This window comes from Gopherus evgoodei, chromosome 9 (genome assembly GCF_007399415.2).
Source record: "Gopherus evgoodei ecotype Sinaloan lineage chromosome 9, rGopEvg1_v1.p, whole genome shotgun sequence".
NCBI classification, from domain to species: Eukaryota; Metazoa; Chordata; order Testudines; family Testudinidae; genus Gopherus; species Gopherus evgoodei.
Genome location: NC_044330.1, coordinates 96,074,197 through 96,094,088, shown reverse-complemented (window position 1 = coordinate 96,094,088; position 19,892 = coordinate 96,074,197). Strand labels below are relative to the sequence as shown.

Below are 19,892 nucleotides of genomic sequence, written 5' to 3'. Positions count from 1 at the left end.
TGGAGCAGGGACTGTCTTTTTGTTCTGTTTGTACAGCACTAGCACAGTGGGGTTCTAGTGGGGCTCCTTCGTTTTACCACAATAAATAAGTTATCAAACTAGATCAGATATCCAGGTCCATCCAACAACATAAATGTTACTCACATGATAACTGCTAATAGGGTACAAATGGCAACAGAAAAGGGTAAACTGTACCTTTATTTATTTCAATACATTTCAGTGATGGGGACTATATTGCCGAGTAATTTACATTATCAATTTCAAGCCAGTAAATTTTTCCATAATGAGGATGTCCTCATTTGTTCAATCACAATCTGACAGAAGGCATGCTAGGCACCCGCCATTAGTGGAATGAAGTGCCTGACTGTGACCAACAAAAACTCTAAATAGGATTGACCTTTTCATCCAGGTGTTCATAACTAGCTCTTATTTTTAGCTGTGTTTCAACACAGAAACATCAATGCTACAGTGGAACACACCTTCAGATTGAAAACCAGCTTCCTCATAAACACGTGGGAATCATCCGGCCCCTGAGAGTTGTATGGGACAATACACATGGCAAAATCGATGTGCATTAGATGGCAGATGCTGAATGTCTAGCGAGATGATAATGAGTCTTCAATTGTAGTTCAGGGCTGGGGGGTGAGGGGCTTGGGGGCTTTAGGGTTTTTTGTTTGTTTTTTCAAAAGGAAGAAATAAATTAACCTGGCCTCATTTTAGCACATAGAATCATCAGTTCACATGAAGATCTTGTGTGTGCACCTGACACTAGTTTCTCAGAAATTCAGGAGCTTCTGCATAGAGCGTGTAGGATGGTATGGTGCTCACCTAGTGGAACAGGAAATGAGGCACACCCAACGGGTTCAAAGAGCTGCAAATTCTCCCACTGGAGCACAGACAGGCCAGGGAAGGGGCAGCTCACTCCCAGGAGCAATAACCCACCCAGAAGACTCCCCTACATGCACACGCAAAGACCAAAAAATTGTCCTGTGACCCACCAGCCTTTGTTGACGTATCTCACAAGCCTATGGGGCCAGCAAAGGCATGTGGGATACGGTGGGTCACAGGAAGATTTTTCAGCCATTTTGTGGGTTGTGGAGCCAAGGAATGGAGAGCCAGCCTGGGGTAGACTATATAACTGTGGTAGTTGGACCATCCATTTCACATGCATCCTGGCTACCTCTGCATGGCCCACAACCATAAAACCGTACATGATTCAATAGGCCTCACAGACTTCTCATAGCGTCCTCACTCCCTTATTAGGTAGCCAATATTCAAGCCTGTGTGAAAGTGAACTCAAGAGAAAATGGAGGTTGCAGTAATATTTTTTTTCAATTTATACAGAAAGAACACAGGCTGTAGTAGACCTCTACACTGACCCTCCTAAACCAAAGACCCAGCTACACTGGTGAATATATTTATGAGGAAATTCATGGTTATAAAACAAAAACGCTCCAATGCTGGTCTGCCAGGTAACCACAATACAAAGCCTGTGGGATGAGGCTGCAGAGTAGAACTCAGGGCAGGTCTAAACTAGAAGCATGACATCGGCACAGCTGGTGAAGACGCTCTGTGCCAACAGGAGAGATCTCTCCCACCAGCATAATTACACCACCTCTGTGAGTGGCAGAAGCTATGTCAGCTTCCCGCCTACAGCTCTAGTGTGGACAGCGCTTAGGTCGCTGTAATCTGCATCGCTTGTGGGGGGGGTCTTTTTCAACCTCTGGACAACGTCTGTTAGCTCGACTCAAGAGGTCGTGTAGACCTGCCCTAAGTAAATAATAATGGGGCCAGACTGAAATATAAAAAAAAAAAAATTGGCTCAGTTTGAACCAAAACTGATTTTTTTCTTGTTTTTCCCACCAAAACATTTTATTCAACCCAATATAAAAAAAATTTTGGTTGTGTTTCAAGTCATTTTCAGGTATTTTTCTCCTCCTTTTTTAAAAAAATAGCTAGATTTCTAAATAAATTGCAATTGGGAGGGAGAGGGAAAAAGCCAAAATGTTTCATTTTGAAATGGTCAAAACTAAACGCTGACTTTAAAAAAAATCCATTTTTCTTTTGGCTGAAAAGATTCACCTAGGTCAACCCAAGCTCATGAACAGTTTTAATGCCCGCTCCCCCACAAAAAATGTATTTTTCAGTACTGTTTTCCAGAAAAAAATGGCTCAGTTCTACTGCAGAGTTCAAAAGGTCGTCTTCCCTTTGAAGTGCACACCTACTTATGATTCACCCCTCAGGAAAGCTGTGGCTCAAAAGGAACTTCTGCATGTAGCTTAAAAATGAAAATATGAAGTGACTGACCCCTGGTTTCTTCGAGAACATGACACCTTTGTCCCAGCCAACTGATTGCAGACATGCATTGTGCACTAGAAATTCGGACCTGCAGCCACAGACTTGCTTCTCTCTGAATTCATTTGTGTTTCCTGCAGTTGCATTTCCCCCTAGAAGTCATCCATTGCCAGACCTGTGATTGTTCCAGCTTTAATAAAGTTGTAATTTTACAGAAGATGAAAATACACTGATCACATTATCTCCCGGCCTGACCCATCTCTTCCTAGAGGACTAAGAGCCAAGAAACTCTCTATTATGGCTACCATCCTGCTTTTTAGTTGAGTTGGTATCTGCTGTAGTTGCTCTAAATATGACAAATGTATGGACTTATGGGATCTAAGAAGGAAGGATGGTCTTGTAGTCAAGCAATCAGGATTGTATCCCCAGCTCTAAAATGATTTTTGGGGGTAGGTCACTTCGTCTCACTGGGCCTCCATTTCTGTAAAATCGGGATGATAATATGTCTCTCTCTTACAGGGGTATTATGAGGTTACTTAATTAGCATCAGAGAGTCTCGGCTGGAAGGTGCTATAGAAATGGGTTTGTTATGGAATTGTTTTGGGGGCTAAATAAAGTTTTTGTGTTCAAACAAACAAATTCTAGGTCTGGTTCGGCAGTAGTGGGACAAGGAGCTGGTATGCAGAGGATTGGGTGCTGGGCCCAGCTTGGCAAGAAATGGAAACACTGCATCATTCACATGCAGCTGGGTGGATAGGAGGAGAGGAAGATGAAAGAGCATGTAATTTATTCCTAGATTTTTAAAGCCAGAAGGGACCATTAGATCATCTAGTCTGCCCAGCTGTATTGCACAAGCTATAAAATTTCACCCAATTACTACTGCACTGAGCCCAATATTTGGGGTTGACTAAAGCATACCTTCCAGAAAGACATCCAGTCTGAATTTGAAGATATAACTAGACAAAGAATCCATTGCTTCCCTTGGTGGTTTGTTCCAGTGGTATCACCCTCACTGTTACAAATGGGTGCTTTCTTTTCTAAACTGAAATGATCTGGCTTTAGCTTCCAGCCATTGGTTCTTGTTATGCTTTTCTTCACTAGATCAGAGAGCCAGTCAGTAGCTGGAATTGAATCCCTGTGAAGGAACTTGTATGCTGTGACCAAGTCACCTCTTGATCTAATGTATGTAGCGCTCTAGCAGTGCACTGTAGTAATGTCATGGCAGTGCTGAGTGTCTGCATGCAGGCGCTGGCTCGCAGCCCTCCGGCTGCTGAGGGATTGTTGCTGTAACAGCAAAGAGGAAAAGTAAAGAAGGATGGGCCAGGGAGGGCCCAATCCTGCAAGATGCTGTGTGCTGTTACAGGACCTGAAGGCACTCGGCACTTTGCAGAGTCAGATTCAGTAGGTGGGTACAAGTTCCTTGTACGCAATGGAGTGATAGGTGCAAAGAAAGGAAGTGCATTGTGTATCTAGAGCTCAGTGTGATGTTTTTATGTGCTGCACCTCCTCTCTGCATGACACTGAGGAGCAGGATATAGGCTCCCTCTAAAAGTACCCTATTACCAAACAGCAGTAGTTTGTTTCTGATAGCGAGCCAGATTCTAGCCTCCCTTCCGCCAGACTGCTGTCTTTCTAACTCCATGGAAGACTCTGGCCTTACACCACTGGAGGGGAGCTCAGAATCTGGCCCCCCATTTGTAGCCAGTAGTGCCGATTGAAACCCAGGACAAGAGATCTGCCCTTTCTCCTGTACACAAGCACCCACCTCCCCTGCATACAACCTTTAAGAGTCAATTGCCTGGCAGCTCCCTGCCGGCCTGGCACCTCCCGCTCCAGAGGGTGAAAGCTGGCACTCACTCCCAGCTCTCCCCAGCAGGGGCTTCCTCCCACCTCACCACATCCTTGCAAAGGCTCTGGGAGAGTTGGTGCCCCCCCCCGGGAGGCTGGGGGGGCGGCACCCACTTTCCAAGGCAGCAGGGGATCGCTGGCAGAGCCTGAGGGGAGGGGGTGTTGTCTGGCAACTCCCTCCGCCCGGCTCCCGGGGTGGCACCCCTCCCCGAGGCTCCCGGGGGCTGTCTGGCACCCCTCCCCGCCTGCCCAGGCTGCGAACCCGGCCCCAGTGCGGGTCCCACCCCCGGCCTTGACGCCAGCGCGCTAATGAAATGCTAATACCGGGGGCGCCGAGCCGGTCGCTGCCAGCACCAATAAAACCCGGCGCGGAGCCGGGGCTCTGCCCGGTGCCAGCCCGCAGCCATGCAGAGCGCAGCCCCCGGGCCGGCCGCCCCCGCCTTGCACCTGCTCACCTCCTACTTCATAGACAGCATCCTGGGCCGGAGCCCCGCCGCCAAGCGGCAAGGTGAGCGGGACCCCGCCCGGGGAACTGCCCCCGGGCAGCCAGGATCGGGGCGCCCTGCCAGCCCCACCCCCCGGGGATGGATGGGGGATCGGGGCGCCCTGCCAGCCCCCTCCTGCCGGGGATGGATGGGGACACGGGAGCGCCCTGCCAGCCCCCTAACCGCTGGGGATAGATGGAGGATCGGGGCGCCTTGCCAGACCCCACTCTCCGGGGATGGATGGGGACACCGGGGAGCCCCCCACCCGCCGGGGACAGATGGGGGATCGGGGCGCCCTGCCAGCCCCCCACCCGCCGGGGATGGATCGGGGGGACCGGGGCGCCGGGGATGGATGGCGGGGACCGGAGCGCCCTGCCAGCCCCCCCACCCCACCCGCCGCGGATGGATGGGGGGGACCGGGGCGCCTGCCAGCCCCCCCCCCACCTGCCGCGGATGGATGGGGGGGACCGGGGCGCCTGCCAGCCCCCCCCCCACCCGCCGGGGATGGATGGAGGGACCGGGGCGCCCTGCCAGACCCCCACCCGCCGGAGATGGATGCGGGGACCAAGGCGCCCTGCCAGCCCCCCACCCGCCGGGGATGGATGCGGGGACCAGGGCGTCCTGCCGGTTCCCCCAGTGCGGAGCTCCCCGGGGCAGCGCAGCAGCTGGGCCCTCCAGTCATTCTCCGCTTCTCCCTCTCCCCAGGCGGGGACCCCACGGAGCCACCCCAGCCCTGCCCCGCGCCGCTGGCGGCAGAGAAGCGCCCGGTCCCCGGCGCCTGGGCGGAGGAGGAAGCGGCGGAGGACGCGGAGAAGGGCAGCAGCGGCCCCGGGGAGCCGGCGGCTGGTCTCTCCGCCCCCTCAGCCGCGACTGAGGCGCCGGGGCCCCTGAAGCGGAAGCAGCGGCGCTACCGCACCACGTTCAGCAACCTGCAGCTGGAGCAGCTGGAGCGGGCGTTCCGCAAGTGCCACTACCCCGACGTGTTCACCAGGTAGGAGGGCGGCCGGGCCGCTCCCCCAGGGGCACCCAGCCCCAGCATAGCCCTTCCCCCTTCCCTGTAGGGCCAGAGCCTGGGAGATGCTGCCCTCCTGTGGGAGGATCGGGCCCTGACTGGGCCCTGCCCCCAAAGTTTCGACTGGGTCCAGGGAGATTCAAAGAGAGATTCCTCCCCGCAGGCAGGCCAGACCTTGAAATGGTCACTGCCCTGTAAATGCCACTCCCTGGTGTAGGGAATAAACCAGACTGAATGAACCCAGGGTATGTAATGGCAGGGAGCCCCCAAGAAAGCGAACGGTAACTCTGGCGCATAGGAAAAGCACTTGAAGCAAAGGGAAGTAGCTCAGGGATGGACTGTAATCGCTGGCTTTAAAGTAACAGCTGGAGGACATGCGATTCCGCGCTCCCATGAAGTGGGAATCAAGGTGAAATCAGGACACTATGGTGTGCGAGGGGGTCTTAGATCTTACATCCACTTACTGCTGTCTCAACGGTCCTAATGCAGTTACCTGCGTGTGTGCATAAAAACCTTCCAGCTGTATGTTACTGTTTATATAGGCTCAGACTGGTAGGCACTGTGCAGCGGCTGCTAGATTAGAAATCCCCTATAAAGAGCCGGGGATCTGATCTGACTTTTAACGAACTCTCAGTTTTCGATGGGGCTGTTTTTGATGAAGCCAACCCTTTTTTATGACTAAAGATGGGAATACTAAATGATGTTTGGCTCTTCTACAGAGAGGAGCTAGCAATGCGTCTGGATTTAACAGAAGCCAGAGTTCAGGTGAGTAACAGGTACTAAAGAACATGGACCCAGTATGGACTGAATACACTGCCATTTGATATGTATAAACATTCTTAGCTTAAAATTAAGTCTTCAGTGTTTTCTTAGTGCTATTGGCTTTTTTATTTTTCCAGCTCACTCAGATTGAGAAGTGTTGCTGCAAATGATGTAAAAAACGGAGGGGTTATTCCATATTATCCTACAAAAGAGAACCAAATGTGATCAGAGCTTTGAATTTAAAAGAACGAGAAGTTGTTAGTATCCCACCCCTCACAAAGCCAGAAACATCTAAATGAAATGTAGTAATTGTCAGATATAATATCAATACACTTCAGCGAACATTAAATGATCATTTAAAAATAGGCTTTGCACCTTGTTTAAAACAGTGGGTCTCAGCCAGGGTATGCATATCGCTGAGGGTATGCAGAGGTCTTCGAGGGGGTACATCAACTCATCTAGATTTTTGCCTAGTTTTATGAAAAGCACTAGCAATCTCAATACAAACTAAAATTTCAGCGAGACTATGACTTGTTTGTACTACTCTATATACATTGAAATGTAAGTACAATATTTATATTTATTTTATAATTATATGGTAAAAATGAGAAAGCAAGTAATTTTTCAGTAATAGCATACTGTGACACTTTTGTTATTTTTATTGTGATTTTGTAAGCAAGTGGTTTTTAAGTGAGGTGAAATTTGGGGGTACACAAGACAAATGAGACTCCTGAAAGGGGTAAAATAGTTTGGAAAGGTTGAGAGCCATTGGTCTAAACTATTTAAACATCGGATTATGGATGTCGACGTGGATTTGAATGAGTTGTATACATATTGTTTAAATACTATTTTATGTTTACATTTTAAAGTTCTGAAACAAACCAACAAAAGCCTAGAATCACAATAAAATTTGATACTTTTTCACTATAATTTCCTCCACTAGAAAAATATTTTCAAACAAAATTAATTGGGGATAGGGTGACCAGACAGCAAGCGTGAACATCAGGATGGTGTGGGGGATAATAGGAGCCTATATAAGAAAAAGACCCAAAAATCAGAACTGTCCCTATAAAATTGGGACATCTGGTCACCCTAATTGGGGACAATAGTATTGTATAGGAGTTTAGAATGTAGTTACATTAGTAATTTTCTGACATTTATCAGCTGGTGTTCTCCTTGATATTTGTTTTTTAAAGAAAAGAGAAATATCCTGGACATGTCATCCATTATTAAATCTGAGACAAAAACTCTAACCATAACGTTTTAGACAGTAAAATGTTCTAGATGTACACTTAAAAACGCATTTTTACCACCGGTCTGTAATGGTCCAAAATTAAATGCATAGGGGCATTTTTGCAATTTCTGTATTTAGTTTTTGTAATAGTCCACATTAGCATTACAAAAATATGTATACGGTTTCTTTTGAAGTGCCAAAATCTGATGTTTTGGTTCTTGACCAAAACAATAAAAGGACGCAAAATGGTTAGATCGTGTTGTGAACTAATGATTAGTTGAATGTTGCGTTCTTCATCTAAGCAGTTATTTATGTAGTTCACAAAAGCATTCATGCACCGTCTCCTGCCCCAATTTAACTTGAAAACATCTGCATTGTTTAAAAAAAAAGGTTACATAAATTAAAAGATGATTCTGAGACTGAGATGGGAATGTCTGCTTGAAGGGAATTTTGATTACTAGGTTGGGCAGTTATAATAGAACATCAGACAAAACCTTAAGCATACAGATGCAAAGACTGTGTAACCAATCTTCCATACTGCAGCCCTCTAAAGAAGCCTATCCTTGGTTCTAAACACCCATAATTAACAGTCCCTTTTAAAAAGTATTAAACTCTGGTATTAACTCATTTACTGTTTAACAAAAAAAACCAAAATACTTGTCTACATAGCAAATATTAAATCTTGTTAAAAATGTAGTTTCAAACAGACCATTAAGGGTCCAAATTAGCACAAAACCAATCAGCACATACTGTACATCGGATATTTAATGAATTACTCTGCATGTCAGTCCAGCTGCAAGCTGCGGTCATGACTTGGCTCCCAGCATGTACTGTTCATTTTTCATGAGTATGATATGCATTGCAACCTCTTCCCTGATTTGGCAGGCTTACTCACAGACTCATCTATGTAGCTCTGTTTCTCCTCACACGCCACCATCGGGGCCAGATGCTCAACTTGTGTAAACTGTCGATAGGTTGAAGTCAATGGAGCAGTGACAGTTTACACTGGCTGAGGAGCTGGCCCCAGAAATCTTGAATTTCCTCATCTTTCCATATTTTAACACTTGGGCCCAGATCCTTACAGATAAGTAGCTCCTAAAATCCATTGATGTCAGTGGAAGTTAGAAGCCTAAATACCTTTGTATATTATATATTGCATCCAGTGCTCAATGATTTTACACGTGTGAGCAAGCTTTGTCACCTTTTTCATCTCAATCCTGCAGCTAAGTTATTTTATGACCCTTAAGGAAAGAAAATGCCCCTCCCCACACACCCCAACATAAATATCACCAATGCTACTAGTAATAAAATACCTTAACACATGACAGCCACATGTTTCTCCCACAAAATGAACACGGATGCAAAACTGTTAACCCACCCATTTCCCCAATTGCATTCTCACCTTCTCATATGGGGCTTGCCAATTGCATGCAGTTGGGTTGCGCTGTTCGATATCTCTTTTTTGAGACATTGGCAAAAGGGATCATGTAGATGATTTGAACCCAAGCTTCCTGTGAATATCATAAAGAAGAACAGAACATTCAGTGGCATAGCCACATAGGAGTACTAGGCAAGTATTGAGAGGAAGGATACTCCAGTATCATAGAATTCAAGGCCAGAAGGGACCACCACAGTATCTAACCTGAGCTCTTATGTATCACAGGTCATCACCACCACCCAGCACTCGTACACGAAACCCAACAACTGAGATGAGACCCCAGTATTACAGCCCTCAGGAGGCTAGACGTGTCACAGGCAGAGTGGTTTGGTTGCTAACATGAGACAGAGTTTCAATTCCATGCTTTGCAATAGACAAGTACCTTGGGCAAGTCACTTGGTCTCTTGGTCTCATTCCCCCAACTGTAAAATGGAGATAATAAATCACACAGGTGTTGTGAGGATAAATATATTAAAGATTCAGAGGCACTTAGATAGCATGGTATGTTAATAGACCATTTTTTAAATATACCGCAATGGTATCTTCTGGACCTGCTCAAAAGTAACTCTCTGTGACGCTAATTTAACGCAGAGTTGTCATTTCTATACCTCATTGAGCCAGCAGAGCAACCCATTGCTTTTCAGCAGGGCCGGCTTCAGGCACCAGTTTATCAAGCAGGTGCTTGGGGTGGCAACTCCAGAGCGGGGCATCACTTTCAGGTATTTGGCGGCAATTCGGCGGAGGGTCCCTCACTCCCGCTCGGAGCGAAGGACCTCCTGCTGAATTGCCGCAGATCACGATTGCAGCTTTTCTTTTCTTTTTTTTGGCTGCTTGGGGCAGCAAAACTCCTGGAGCCGGCCCTGCTTTTCAAACTGAGATTTGCTTCTCTGGGGAGACACCTGCCGTACCTCTTCCTGGGGCAGTATAAAAATAACATATGCAGTATTTCATATACACTGGTTTATAGTCCATTCGTGTTACATTTAAAAACTGATCAAAACTGTAATGACTCCAGGAGCCTACAATTCACTTTTCTTTGTTACATACCTCCAGCACATTATTCTGAATAGATTTAGCCCAAGAGGATATGGTTAGCTAAACAGTATGTATTCCATGCTGCAAGTTCGTACACATCTGTGTATAGATGCAGACTACCCAGGTAACCTGATGATCTAAAAATGTAAAGCTAAGTTATTTTTAAAGGCAGTTGAACTCTTCTATTAATCAGTAGCAAAAATAAATTAGTCATTTTATGTTTGTATTAAATAATCTAAATCTTAATTTATAATAATATAAATGCTAAAGTTTTGAAAGTACTGTCTGTTTATAATGACACTGCAAGGTAAGATATGTGTTTATGCCCCATGTAGCACTCCTATTAGCGTGAATTTTGCCCAAGCCAGGAGTTCAAGATTGGGATTTTAGACCTAAATAATGACTTTCAGTGCTGATAGTCCAAATTCAGTTTAGATTTTAAAGGAAGTTTGATAAATACAATAACTGGTGGCCAATTGAAATCAGCTATTACACTGGAGTTACAATCTGCACAATGGACAAGCAATAGTATTGCAATCATAAAAGACAGCTCTATAGATTACACAAGAGTAAATTGAAGGAATTATTTTAACATTTTAAGGTAGCAAACATTTCACTCATTCAGTTTCTCTGTTTGGAACAGACTGATGGAAAAAATGCTTACATTTCACAACAGTATTAATATATTCTCTCATACACGTAGCACTTGTCTTTTGCTCTGTTTAGGAAAGGGGTCAAAATGCTTTTACAGGACAAAGAAACTAGCAACACTGCAAAGTGCAACGTTCTTCATCTGCTGGCCAAACGTGAGGCACAAGTGTCATGTAATAGTCTCACTCCTCTTTTAGCCCTTTGAACTCCATTCTAGAGGGAGCAGTGGTGGCTTAAAGCTAGTGGTTTTATTTTCCTTCTGAGATACCAACTCTAGCTCCATTTATGATACTTATTGGCAAGTGATTGGAGGCCACTATTTAACCAATAAACCTTGTAAAAATAATTTAATTAAATTACTAAAATCTGTTTTAGCCAATACCTAAAGCTGAATGAACACAATTGAAAGTGTCTCTTTCGTGCACCTGGCTCCCATCTGTAGATATAGATTTCGAGCATTTCACTAGTTCAGCTATCCCCTATAAGAAATTTGACCCTTTACAATCTCAGATATATTAGACCTTGTGTCCCGAAGATTAGTTATTGTTCAACACTAGTGTGCCAGATTTTGTCAAATGTGTGATATTTTCCTTTGTCCATTTCTTGATTCAAAACACCAATCTCCTTGCCAACAGACCTAAGCACAAAGTGTACGTTAGATGCCCAGAGGAAAAAGACACCGTTATTTTTGCAGAGTCACTAGATTTTCCACAGAGTATTGCTAGCTTTAAAAAAAAAAAATCTAAGCAGAATGTGTTCAAATAGTCACTGCTTCTTTAGATCCCTGTGAATAAGCATTCACGAGACTTATGCCATGTGGATACCTTATTACAGTATCTTTTCGCTCCTTATTATATATATATTGTAATATATTTTAGTGAGACTGATGTGTGGCCCAATCCTGTCCCCTTTGAACTCAATGGGAGTTTTGCCATGGACGTAAAGGGAAAAGATCAGGCCTGTGATACCAAGGCTAGCAACACATACCATATAGCAATGTACTTTGGGTATTAACAACTTTTGACTTCTATAGGGCTTTTCTTCAGAAGCTCTTGGCACTTTACAATTATTATTTAAATATGCATCAAAAAGTTCTTTGTGAAGCAGATGCTAGTATAGCTTTACAGACAGGTAAACTAAGTCAAATAGAGAGGGTAAACAACTTTCCCAAGATCAGAGCAAGTCAGTGATTCCAAGCCAACCCTGCTGCAGCTCCCAGACCATAGTTGCACTAATATTAGAGACTTCTGATAAAATTGCAAAAATATATTGTGACTCATAGGTCATTTTAAAAACATGATAATTCTCTCCACACACTAGAATTCTTTGATTGTCTTACTTGAACTGATTCGTTTTATAATGCTGCACCTGCAGATGGAAGAAATGTCTATCCCAGCATTCTCTGCAGAAAATATATACTCTTATTTTGGGGACTGTTAATGTACCAATTCATACATGATCGTTATACTATATGAAAACTTCTGCTAATGGCTTATTGATTTTCAGTAGTGGCTAGATATAAAATTTGTGTTAGAGATGATAGGCCCAAACTAAAAATCTTTGCTCCAAGCCCAGATACAGTTCAGAAATCAGTCTGAATGTGTCTCTTTACCTGAATTAGAACATCTCAACATTTGAGAACATTTAGATTTTTGAATCCTCAAGCTTGGGAACATTCCTAGCTGAGATTCTGGTTTCAGCTCATCTCTGCTGTATGCTTCCCAATGCACCTTCACCTTAGTGCGCACACATATCTAGGGACCCAAGAGAGAATACTCCAAGACAGAGTCAAAATTACAAAAAAAATGGTGCGGTGTCAGTTGTCAGAGTAGATTAAATTCTAGTCTCACTTCTCTGTTACTTTATAATATACTCCATAGGCTAAAATAATTAAGAGTGCAGCCTTACAAAGAGAAGTTGATATGATAAACAGTTTATTGTACAAAAGTATACTATACAGTAGACTCCTTACCATCCAAAGCCCTGTGTCTAAGAAACTACCAGCATGTCTTCCTGTTTTATTGACTCCTGGTTACCAGAACACTCAAGTGTCTGAATATATTTGATATCTTGAGTAACAGATTTCTATTGTACTATCACTGAGTGAATCACATAACTATATATGACATCAGTTTGAGTAATGGCAAGTAATAAGAGCATCTAAAAAATGTTTTTAAATACTTATCTATGTAGTTAGTCAGCCAGACTATCTAGGCATTTAAATCACACTCATGGTTTTGATTAAAAATTATTTCACTTCTGATTAAATTGCTTTTTAAATTGCATCGACTGAGGTAGCCACCTTTCAATTTGGGGAGGTCTGGGGGGGTCATATTTGAAGGATTAACTAATAAAGGGGTAATAAATTATTAATAGCTATTTTCATTGTTTAATAGATTAGTCAACAGTTAGAGTCCAACAGGTCATAGATTGTGTATTACTATGGCTTGTAACCAATAACACCTTTTGCTGATATGCCTACAGCAGATTCTACTCAAATCCATAAACATGCTTATGACATCTATTAATTAATAATTAACACTTTATAAACAGAACCTTTCTACATAGAAACTGTACTTTTTAAATAAAGGTCACTACTATGCCATGTGCATCATAGCTACCATAGCTGATAAAAGCAGCAATAAACTCAGTTTAGCTAACCCTTTTGTATTCTCTCTGAAGGTCTGGTTTCAAAACAGAAGGGCAAAATGGAGGAAACGTGAAAAAACTGAAATGTTAGGGAACGTTCCAGGACTCTCCTTAACGCATCCATTGGGTATGGTTTTGGACATTCCATTGAGTCAGTCTCCTCTTCTGGACCACGCATGGAGATCAATGCCACTGTCAACAATAGCTATGCCATCTGTAACTCCAGCATTCAGCCCTGCAAGCTTAGGGCCATTTGGTCTCAGCAGTCTTGCCTGGACATCTCTCTTCAGAAATCCAATTTTAAGTCCCCATTTTGGAAGGTACAGAGAGCATATTTTAAGTGTTTATCTTTCAAACCTCAAGGTTTTCTGTCTTATTATCTATCTTATTATCTTTTCTTTTAAATCATGAGGTTATCTGTCTTATTATCTATCCCTTTATTTTAAACCTTGAGATTTAAAAGAAAGGGATAGACAATAAGACAGAAAATACAATATTGCCTCTATCTACATCCATGGTACACCCACATCTTGAATACTGCATGCAGATGTGGTCAACCTACCTCAAAAAAGATATATGGGAATTGGAAAAGGTCCAGAAAAGGACAACAAAAATTATTAGAGGTATGGAATGGCTGCCATATGGGGAGAGATTAATAAGACTGGGATTTTTCACCTCGGAAAGAGATGAACAAAGGGGGATATGACAGAGAGCTATAAAATCATGACTGGTGTGGAGAAAGTAAATAAGGAAGTGTTATTTACTCTCTCTCATAACACAAGAACTAGGGGGTCACTAAATGAAATTAATAGGCAGCAGGTTTAAAACTAACAGAAGAAAGTATTTTTTCACATAACACACAGTCAACCTGTGGAACTCCTTGCCAGAGGATGTTGTGAGGGCCAGTACTGTAACAGAGTTCAAAAAAAGGACTAGGTAAATTCATGGAGGATAGATCCATCAATGGTTATCAGCCAGGATGGGTAGGGATGGTGTCTCTAGCCTCTGTTTGCCAGAAGCTGGGAATGGGCAACAGGGGATGGATCACTGTTCATTCCCTCTGGGGCTCCTGGCATTGGCCACTGTCAAAGATGGACTAGATAGACCTTTGGTCTAACCCAGTATGGCCATTGTTATGCATTACAACAGCTTAATATCAGTAAGCAATTCATAGGTGCCCTAATTAAATGTGTGTTCCAATGTTACAGTATGAATTCTGTCCATTTAAAGGAATATAAAAGGTTATTAAAAAGGCCAGCTCTCACATGTCTTACTCACTGGGACAAAGCTGAGTAAAATAAGAAGGAGTTGGCCCTAAATTTAGCTGTAAACCCTAGTGAAAGTCATTCTACATAGTTACTGTTTAAAGGGCAGTTGTGCATGTTGGGTGAAATCCTGGCCCCATTGAAGTCAGTGGGCCCTTGTCTTCATGACAGACTGTTTTAATGTAGACCAACTATGGACTCTATTCTGATCTTGTATATACAGGTGTATATTACACATCTTAAAATCTACTACAACAGATCTAGATATGAGCTCTTCTGGTGGTTTTACAAAATAGAGAAATATACTGGATATTCCCACACAGGAGAACAGAACATGGCCCTGGATCCCTGAGCACCAATGACAGAGCTGACATCATTGGTTTTCATTTCAGGGCTATGCTCGTACTATTAACATTTCCTTTACTGAAGACACGTGTGCCCAATCCCTATGGGAGTTTTGCCATTGACTACAATAAGCACATGGTTGAGTTCAGAGTCTTCCTTCCCAACCTCCAAGACCTATGGGGAGATCCTGAACCTGTGTCCGTTATCAGGATCCATTGAATTCTATGGAGCTCTGATGATTTATAAATAGCTGAAGATCGGCTCCTCAGTCTCACTCGATCCAAGTGCTGAAATTAAACAACCGAAAGCTGCTGTTGTGTTAGCACTGTATACTCCTCTCCCTCCTGAAATGACAGCCTATATTATAGCCTCTGATTAATGAGCACACCTTTCTGCCATGCCGACTTATGCTGCTTTTCACATGAAATAACTTGTCACAACAAATTGGCTGCACAGAGACCTAGCTGAAAATTGTTGCCTTCATGAAGTATTCTGTTGTTTCCACAGAGCATGCTGCTCTCCCACATTACAAGGTTTGCTTAGAAAGGATGTAACATGTTAAGAGAATGACAGTAAATCTAACAAAACTGACTTTTCTAGATAGCTGCATGCAATGCAATGGTATGAACGTCTTTCTTGTTTGCTGCAGCCACAGTTTAGTAAGTGATATTTATTAGGTGCAAAGTGGATTTGCCGAATGTGCTTAAAAAAAAAAAAGCTAAAAGTTAATTTACAAAAAAATCTAAGTTTGGAAGAAAGAAAAAATTGGGTTTAAAAAAATTCAACCCCGTTTAGTGCTGTGGTTATTAATAAGGTAAATATTTCTTCTACAAAATACTTCTTGGTTTGTTACTATTGACTTTTTTTTTCCAACTATAGATTTCTCAATGCTTTAAATCCTCTCATGACAACAGCTTCAGTCTTAATGAAAGCGCCAGGACCCCCGTCAGACCCCGGTCTCACTGCCTTCACTGATCCGGCAGCGGTTGAAAGGAAAACGTCGAGCATTGCAGCACTAAGGCTCAAAGCGAAAGAACATTCAGCACAAATCCCTCAATTAAACCTCCTATCCAGTCTTACAAACACTAACAAAGAACTTTGTTAGGAACTTTCCCGCAGACTGCGGTAGCACAGGAGAAAGCAAATGCCTTCTCCCATAAGTGGATCCCGTTATACAGAGGCATATTAAAAAAAAAGAAAAACCACCCATCTGTAAATCTTCCATCTGCAAAATGGACTGATGGAAATGTTAATCCTGCTAAAAATAGCTTTCCTTTCTTATAACACAAAATTGTGCGGTCATGTAGCAAATTGATAAATGACTACTTATGGTGAATTTTCAACATTAAAAAATATATACATCAGGAATTGACTCTTCTACTTAAATAAAACTAATGTAAAGAACGATTTGCTGTGAAACCCCATGATGTACTGGACATTAGCACAAAGGTTGAAAATCCTCTGTAGAAACAACTCTGGAGTTTTATAAACAATCCTTAAATGATGTCTCAGGAGGAACTGTGTAACAACAATAGTTTAGACCTAAGAATCAATATATGGTATGTTCTTAATTTAAAGATCATGCTTCACGTTGAAGTACAAATGACAGTGAAATTTCACAAAGTAAACAGAATGATCAGGAATGAGGTATGAAATATTTTGAATATAGGGCTTTGATTCAAAACTAGGTTTGTACAAAATGTGTCTTGTTTCAAACTAAAATAAACAAAAAAAAGTTTGCTTCTATGTTCGATGCAGTAATGTTTTAATAACTATATCCTAAGTTTTAGCCTTTGACCATAGATCACTTTGTAAATGAAAGTTGTCCTATAAGAAATAGTTGTTTCTGTGCAGTAAATTGTGTGTAATTCTATATCTATATACATACATACACACACACACACACACACACACACACACACACACACACACACACACACACACACACACACATATTGGTGAGTAGTTACTAGTTTTAACCAAGAGGTTTCTGAATGTTTTTAGTGTGACTGGTGGCAAATAGTAGCAGACCATTATGGTTAAGTTAACTCTCATTATTTGTAAATCTCTTTCAAAGTATATTGTATGCCTAAATAGATTTAGATTTGCAGTGAAAATTATTAACGGGTCTTTAAAAAAAAGTCTTTGAAATGATTATTGGGAAGAGTAAAAACTGAGGCTCTGGTGAGTAGACATTAAATTTACAAAAACCCTTGGGCAAGCCATTTGCTGTGTCTGCCTCAGTTTCCCCAGCTGTAAAATGGGGGTGAGAAGAACAATAACTAGCTCTTGATCCAGAAATACCAAAGTGTGTTATAAAGGAGGGTAAGTATCATCCCATTTTACAGACTACTTGCCTATCTCACAGGACTGTTGTGAGGACTAAATGAATTTTCTGAACACTATGCAGATGTAAAAGAGCTATATTAGTGCTAAGCGTTGGCATCCTCATTGGCAGTCACAGCAGAGGCACCAAGGACTGAACAGCATGGAGACCGAGCTTTTGTCTCATCCCTAGAGGTCCCTCCAAAGAGGCTTTGAGTACCATACATTAGTGGGACAGGGTGGAGAATCTTTCATTGATGTTGCCTCTGCTGCTTCTGTTCCATTGAGAGCATTCTGATGCACTAACATCACTTAGAAAACACAGAAAAAGCATTCAGTGTCCCCCACACCTCTGTAAGATTCTTTTCCCCCATGTGCTTAATGCTCTGTAAGATCAGGCTGTTGTATCTTGACTCAAACTACCATTACCCTACCATAGCCCCTGTAACATCTCTTGGTAACAGTTATTCTTAATGTCATCAATAATGTCATCAAACTGTTGCAGTGAGCTTGGAATGTAGAACCCCTAACTACCCTAATTTCTGCTTTTGTAGATGTCACTAAACCTTGATTGTATTAAATTGTGTACCTTATACAGAAGGCTTCTTGGTTAATTAGATTGTTCACTTCCCTTACCTTCCAAAACTGCTTTTATTCTAGCTTGTGGCCTAACTGCAGTAAAAGTTGCATATGCACCTTCATAACATCGCCTTCGCCTATGAGAGAGCAGAAATATTTTTGGTCTGTAGACCAGTGTAACTGTTCTCCCACCTTTTTGTAAAGTCAGAGGATAGTTTGTGTAAACTGTCATTACACAAGTTGTATTTCTTTCTGCACATAGTTCCTTGTGTTCTTCCTCTGTAATTAATACTCAGTTTCTTGAAAAGGCTAGAAACTTCTGCAAGGAAAGCATATTCTGTACTTTTTCTATAGAGCAACAAGAAATGTCTTAGTATGCTAGGTGCATTAGATATTGCTCCTACGTTCATCAATGCATTGCTTAAATGAACTCATCTAATAGCTGTTCAAAACAGAATTTGACTATTTTAAAAAATCCCAGCTGTTCCTGCTAATTATCATTCTGCAGAGCAGTATCCATAAGATAAACAGTGTCAAAACTACTTTTAGAAGAAGGCACTCCTGCATTTCAACATATTGGGTGAAATCCTAGCACCACTGTAGTCAATGGGAATCTTGTCATTGACATCAGTAGGGTCAAGATTTCACCTAGTGGGTCAAATTCACCCACGTCAGAATTCTGTTGCTTCCAATAATTACAACAGGGATGAATTTGGCCCAGCAAGTTCCTAAGCTTTCCCCATACATATAGAACTCCCATGCATATTCACACTTAGGTAAAAATTAGTTTAGCAAAATAAGCAATGCCAGGAGATGAGTTGCTTTCAGTGACGGCTCGAGGTACCAGCGCTCCAAGTGCATGCCTGGGGCAGCAAGCCACACGGGGCACCCTGCCGGTCCCTGTGAGGAGGGCAGTCAGGCAGCCTTCGGCGGGTTGCCTGCGGGAGGTCCGCTGGTCCCGCGGATTCAGTGGCAATTCGGCAGCAGGTACGCTGAAGCCGTGGGACCAGTGAACCTCCTGCAGGCAACCTGCCAAAGGCTGCCTGACTGCTGTGCTTGGGGCAGCAAAAAAGCTAGAGCTGCCCTGGTTGCTTTGCTCACATTTTTTTCACTGAGTACTTCAGGCATACTTGTTTAGAAGTATGGGGTTTGCAGATGAACCATGGAAGATTTCACAAAGGAAGGAACTGGGTGGGTGAGAAGAGAAGGTTTGAAAGTGAACTGGGACATGATACTGTTTTGAGAAAGCACCTGGTAACATGAAATCGGAGGCTTTCCTGGAGGGAAGTAAAACAAAAGAGGAAATTAATTTTTTTTTTAAAGTTCAGGGCAGCTTGATGGTTCACAGACATTCATTTGATGGAAACACAGGCATTTATTTGATAGCTTAGGCTTCAGGACCACAAGAAACCCTGTGAACCCAAAATTATTTTATGCTAATCTTGACATGGTGCAAATTCAATAATAGAACCTAGCTCCTATATCATACTTTTCATCCATGGATCTGAAAGCAAGATAAATATCCTTTTAATCCATTTTACAGCTACAGAAACCAAGCCAGGAAGAGGCAGAACTCTTTACCCACGGTCACACAGCACATCCAGTCCATGTCAGAGCTGGGAATAGACTCCCAATTTGCTGAGTCCCAGTCTAGAGTCCTTCCCACTGGTCCACACTTCCTCTCTGACTGGTGAATCCCTATATATCGGAATGTTTAGCCGGGTCATTAACATGTCAGATCAACAGGGCTGTACTGATTTACAGCAGCACATAGGGAAGCTGACACCCCTGCCTACCAGTGCTGGGGTTGCTTTACTTCATGCTACTCTGCCAGACCCTAACTTCCCTGACCACAAAAATTTCCCATCGGTCACCCAATCTTTGCTTTTAATAAGCAGAGTGTACAAAGGCCGCAAAGGAAAGATACTCTATCAACCACTTCAAATTGCAGTTTTATTATTGAAATAAA

At 42.8% G+C, this 19,892-nt stretch overlaps 1 protein-coding gene across 1 annotated transcript; it reads left to right on the top strand.

Moving 5' to 3' along the window:
• The first annotated feature begins 4,548 nt into the window (after positions 1-4,548).
• On the top strand, positions 4,549-16,642 carry LOC115657035 (homeobox protein ARX-like). The gene is made up of 5 exons (XM_030574230.1): positions 4,549-4,651; positions 5,334-5,619; positions 6,360-6,405; positions 13,443-13,729; positions 15,899-16,642. Exons 1-5 carry the CDS (start codon positions 4,549-4,551, stop codon positions 16,122-16,124), a joined length of 948 nt encoding a protein of 315 aa, XP_030430090.1. The 3' UTR covers positions 16,125-16,642.
• The last annotated feature ends 3,250 nt before the right edge of the window (positions 16,643-19,892 follow it).

Excerpts from the sequence above, each read along its gene's own strand:
- LOC115657035 (XM_030574230.1), top strand. The coding sequence starts at position 4,549 with ATGCAGAGCGCAGCCCCCGGGCCGGCCGCCCCCGCCTTGCACCTGCTC. Across the intron at positions 5,620-6,359 it reads TACCCCGACGTGTTCACCAG|AGAGGAGCTAGCAATGCGTC; the intron begins GTAGGAGGGCGG and ends GCTCTTCTACAG. Across the intron at positions 6,406-13,442 it reads TAACAGAAGCCAGAGTTCAG|GTCTGGTTTCAAAACAGAAG; the intron begins GTGAGTAACAGG and ends TTCTCTCTGAAG.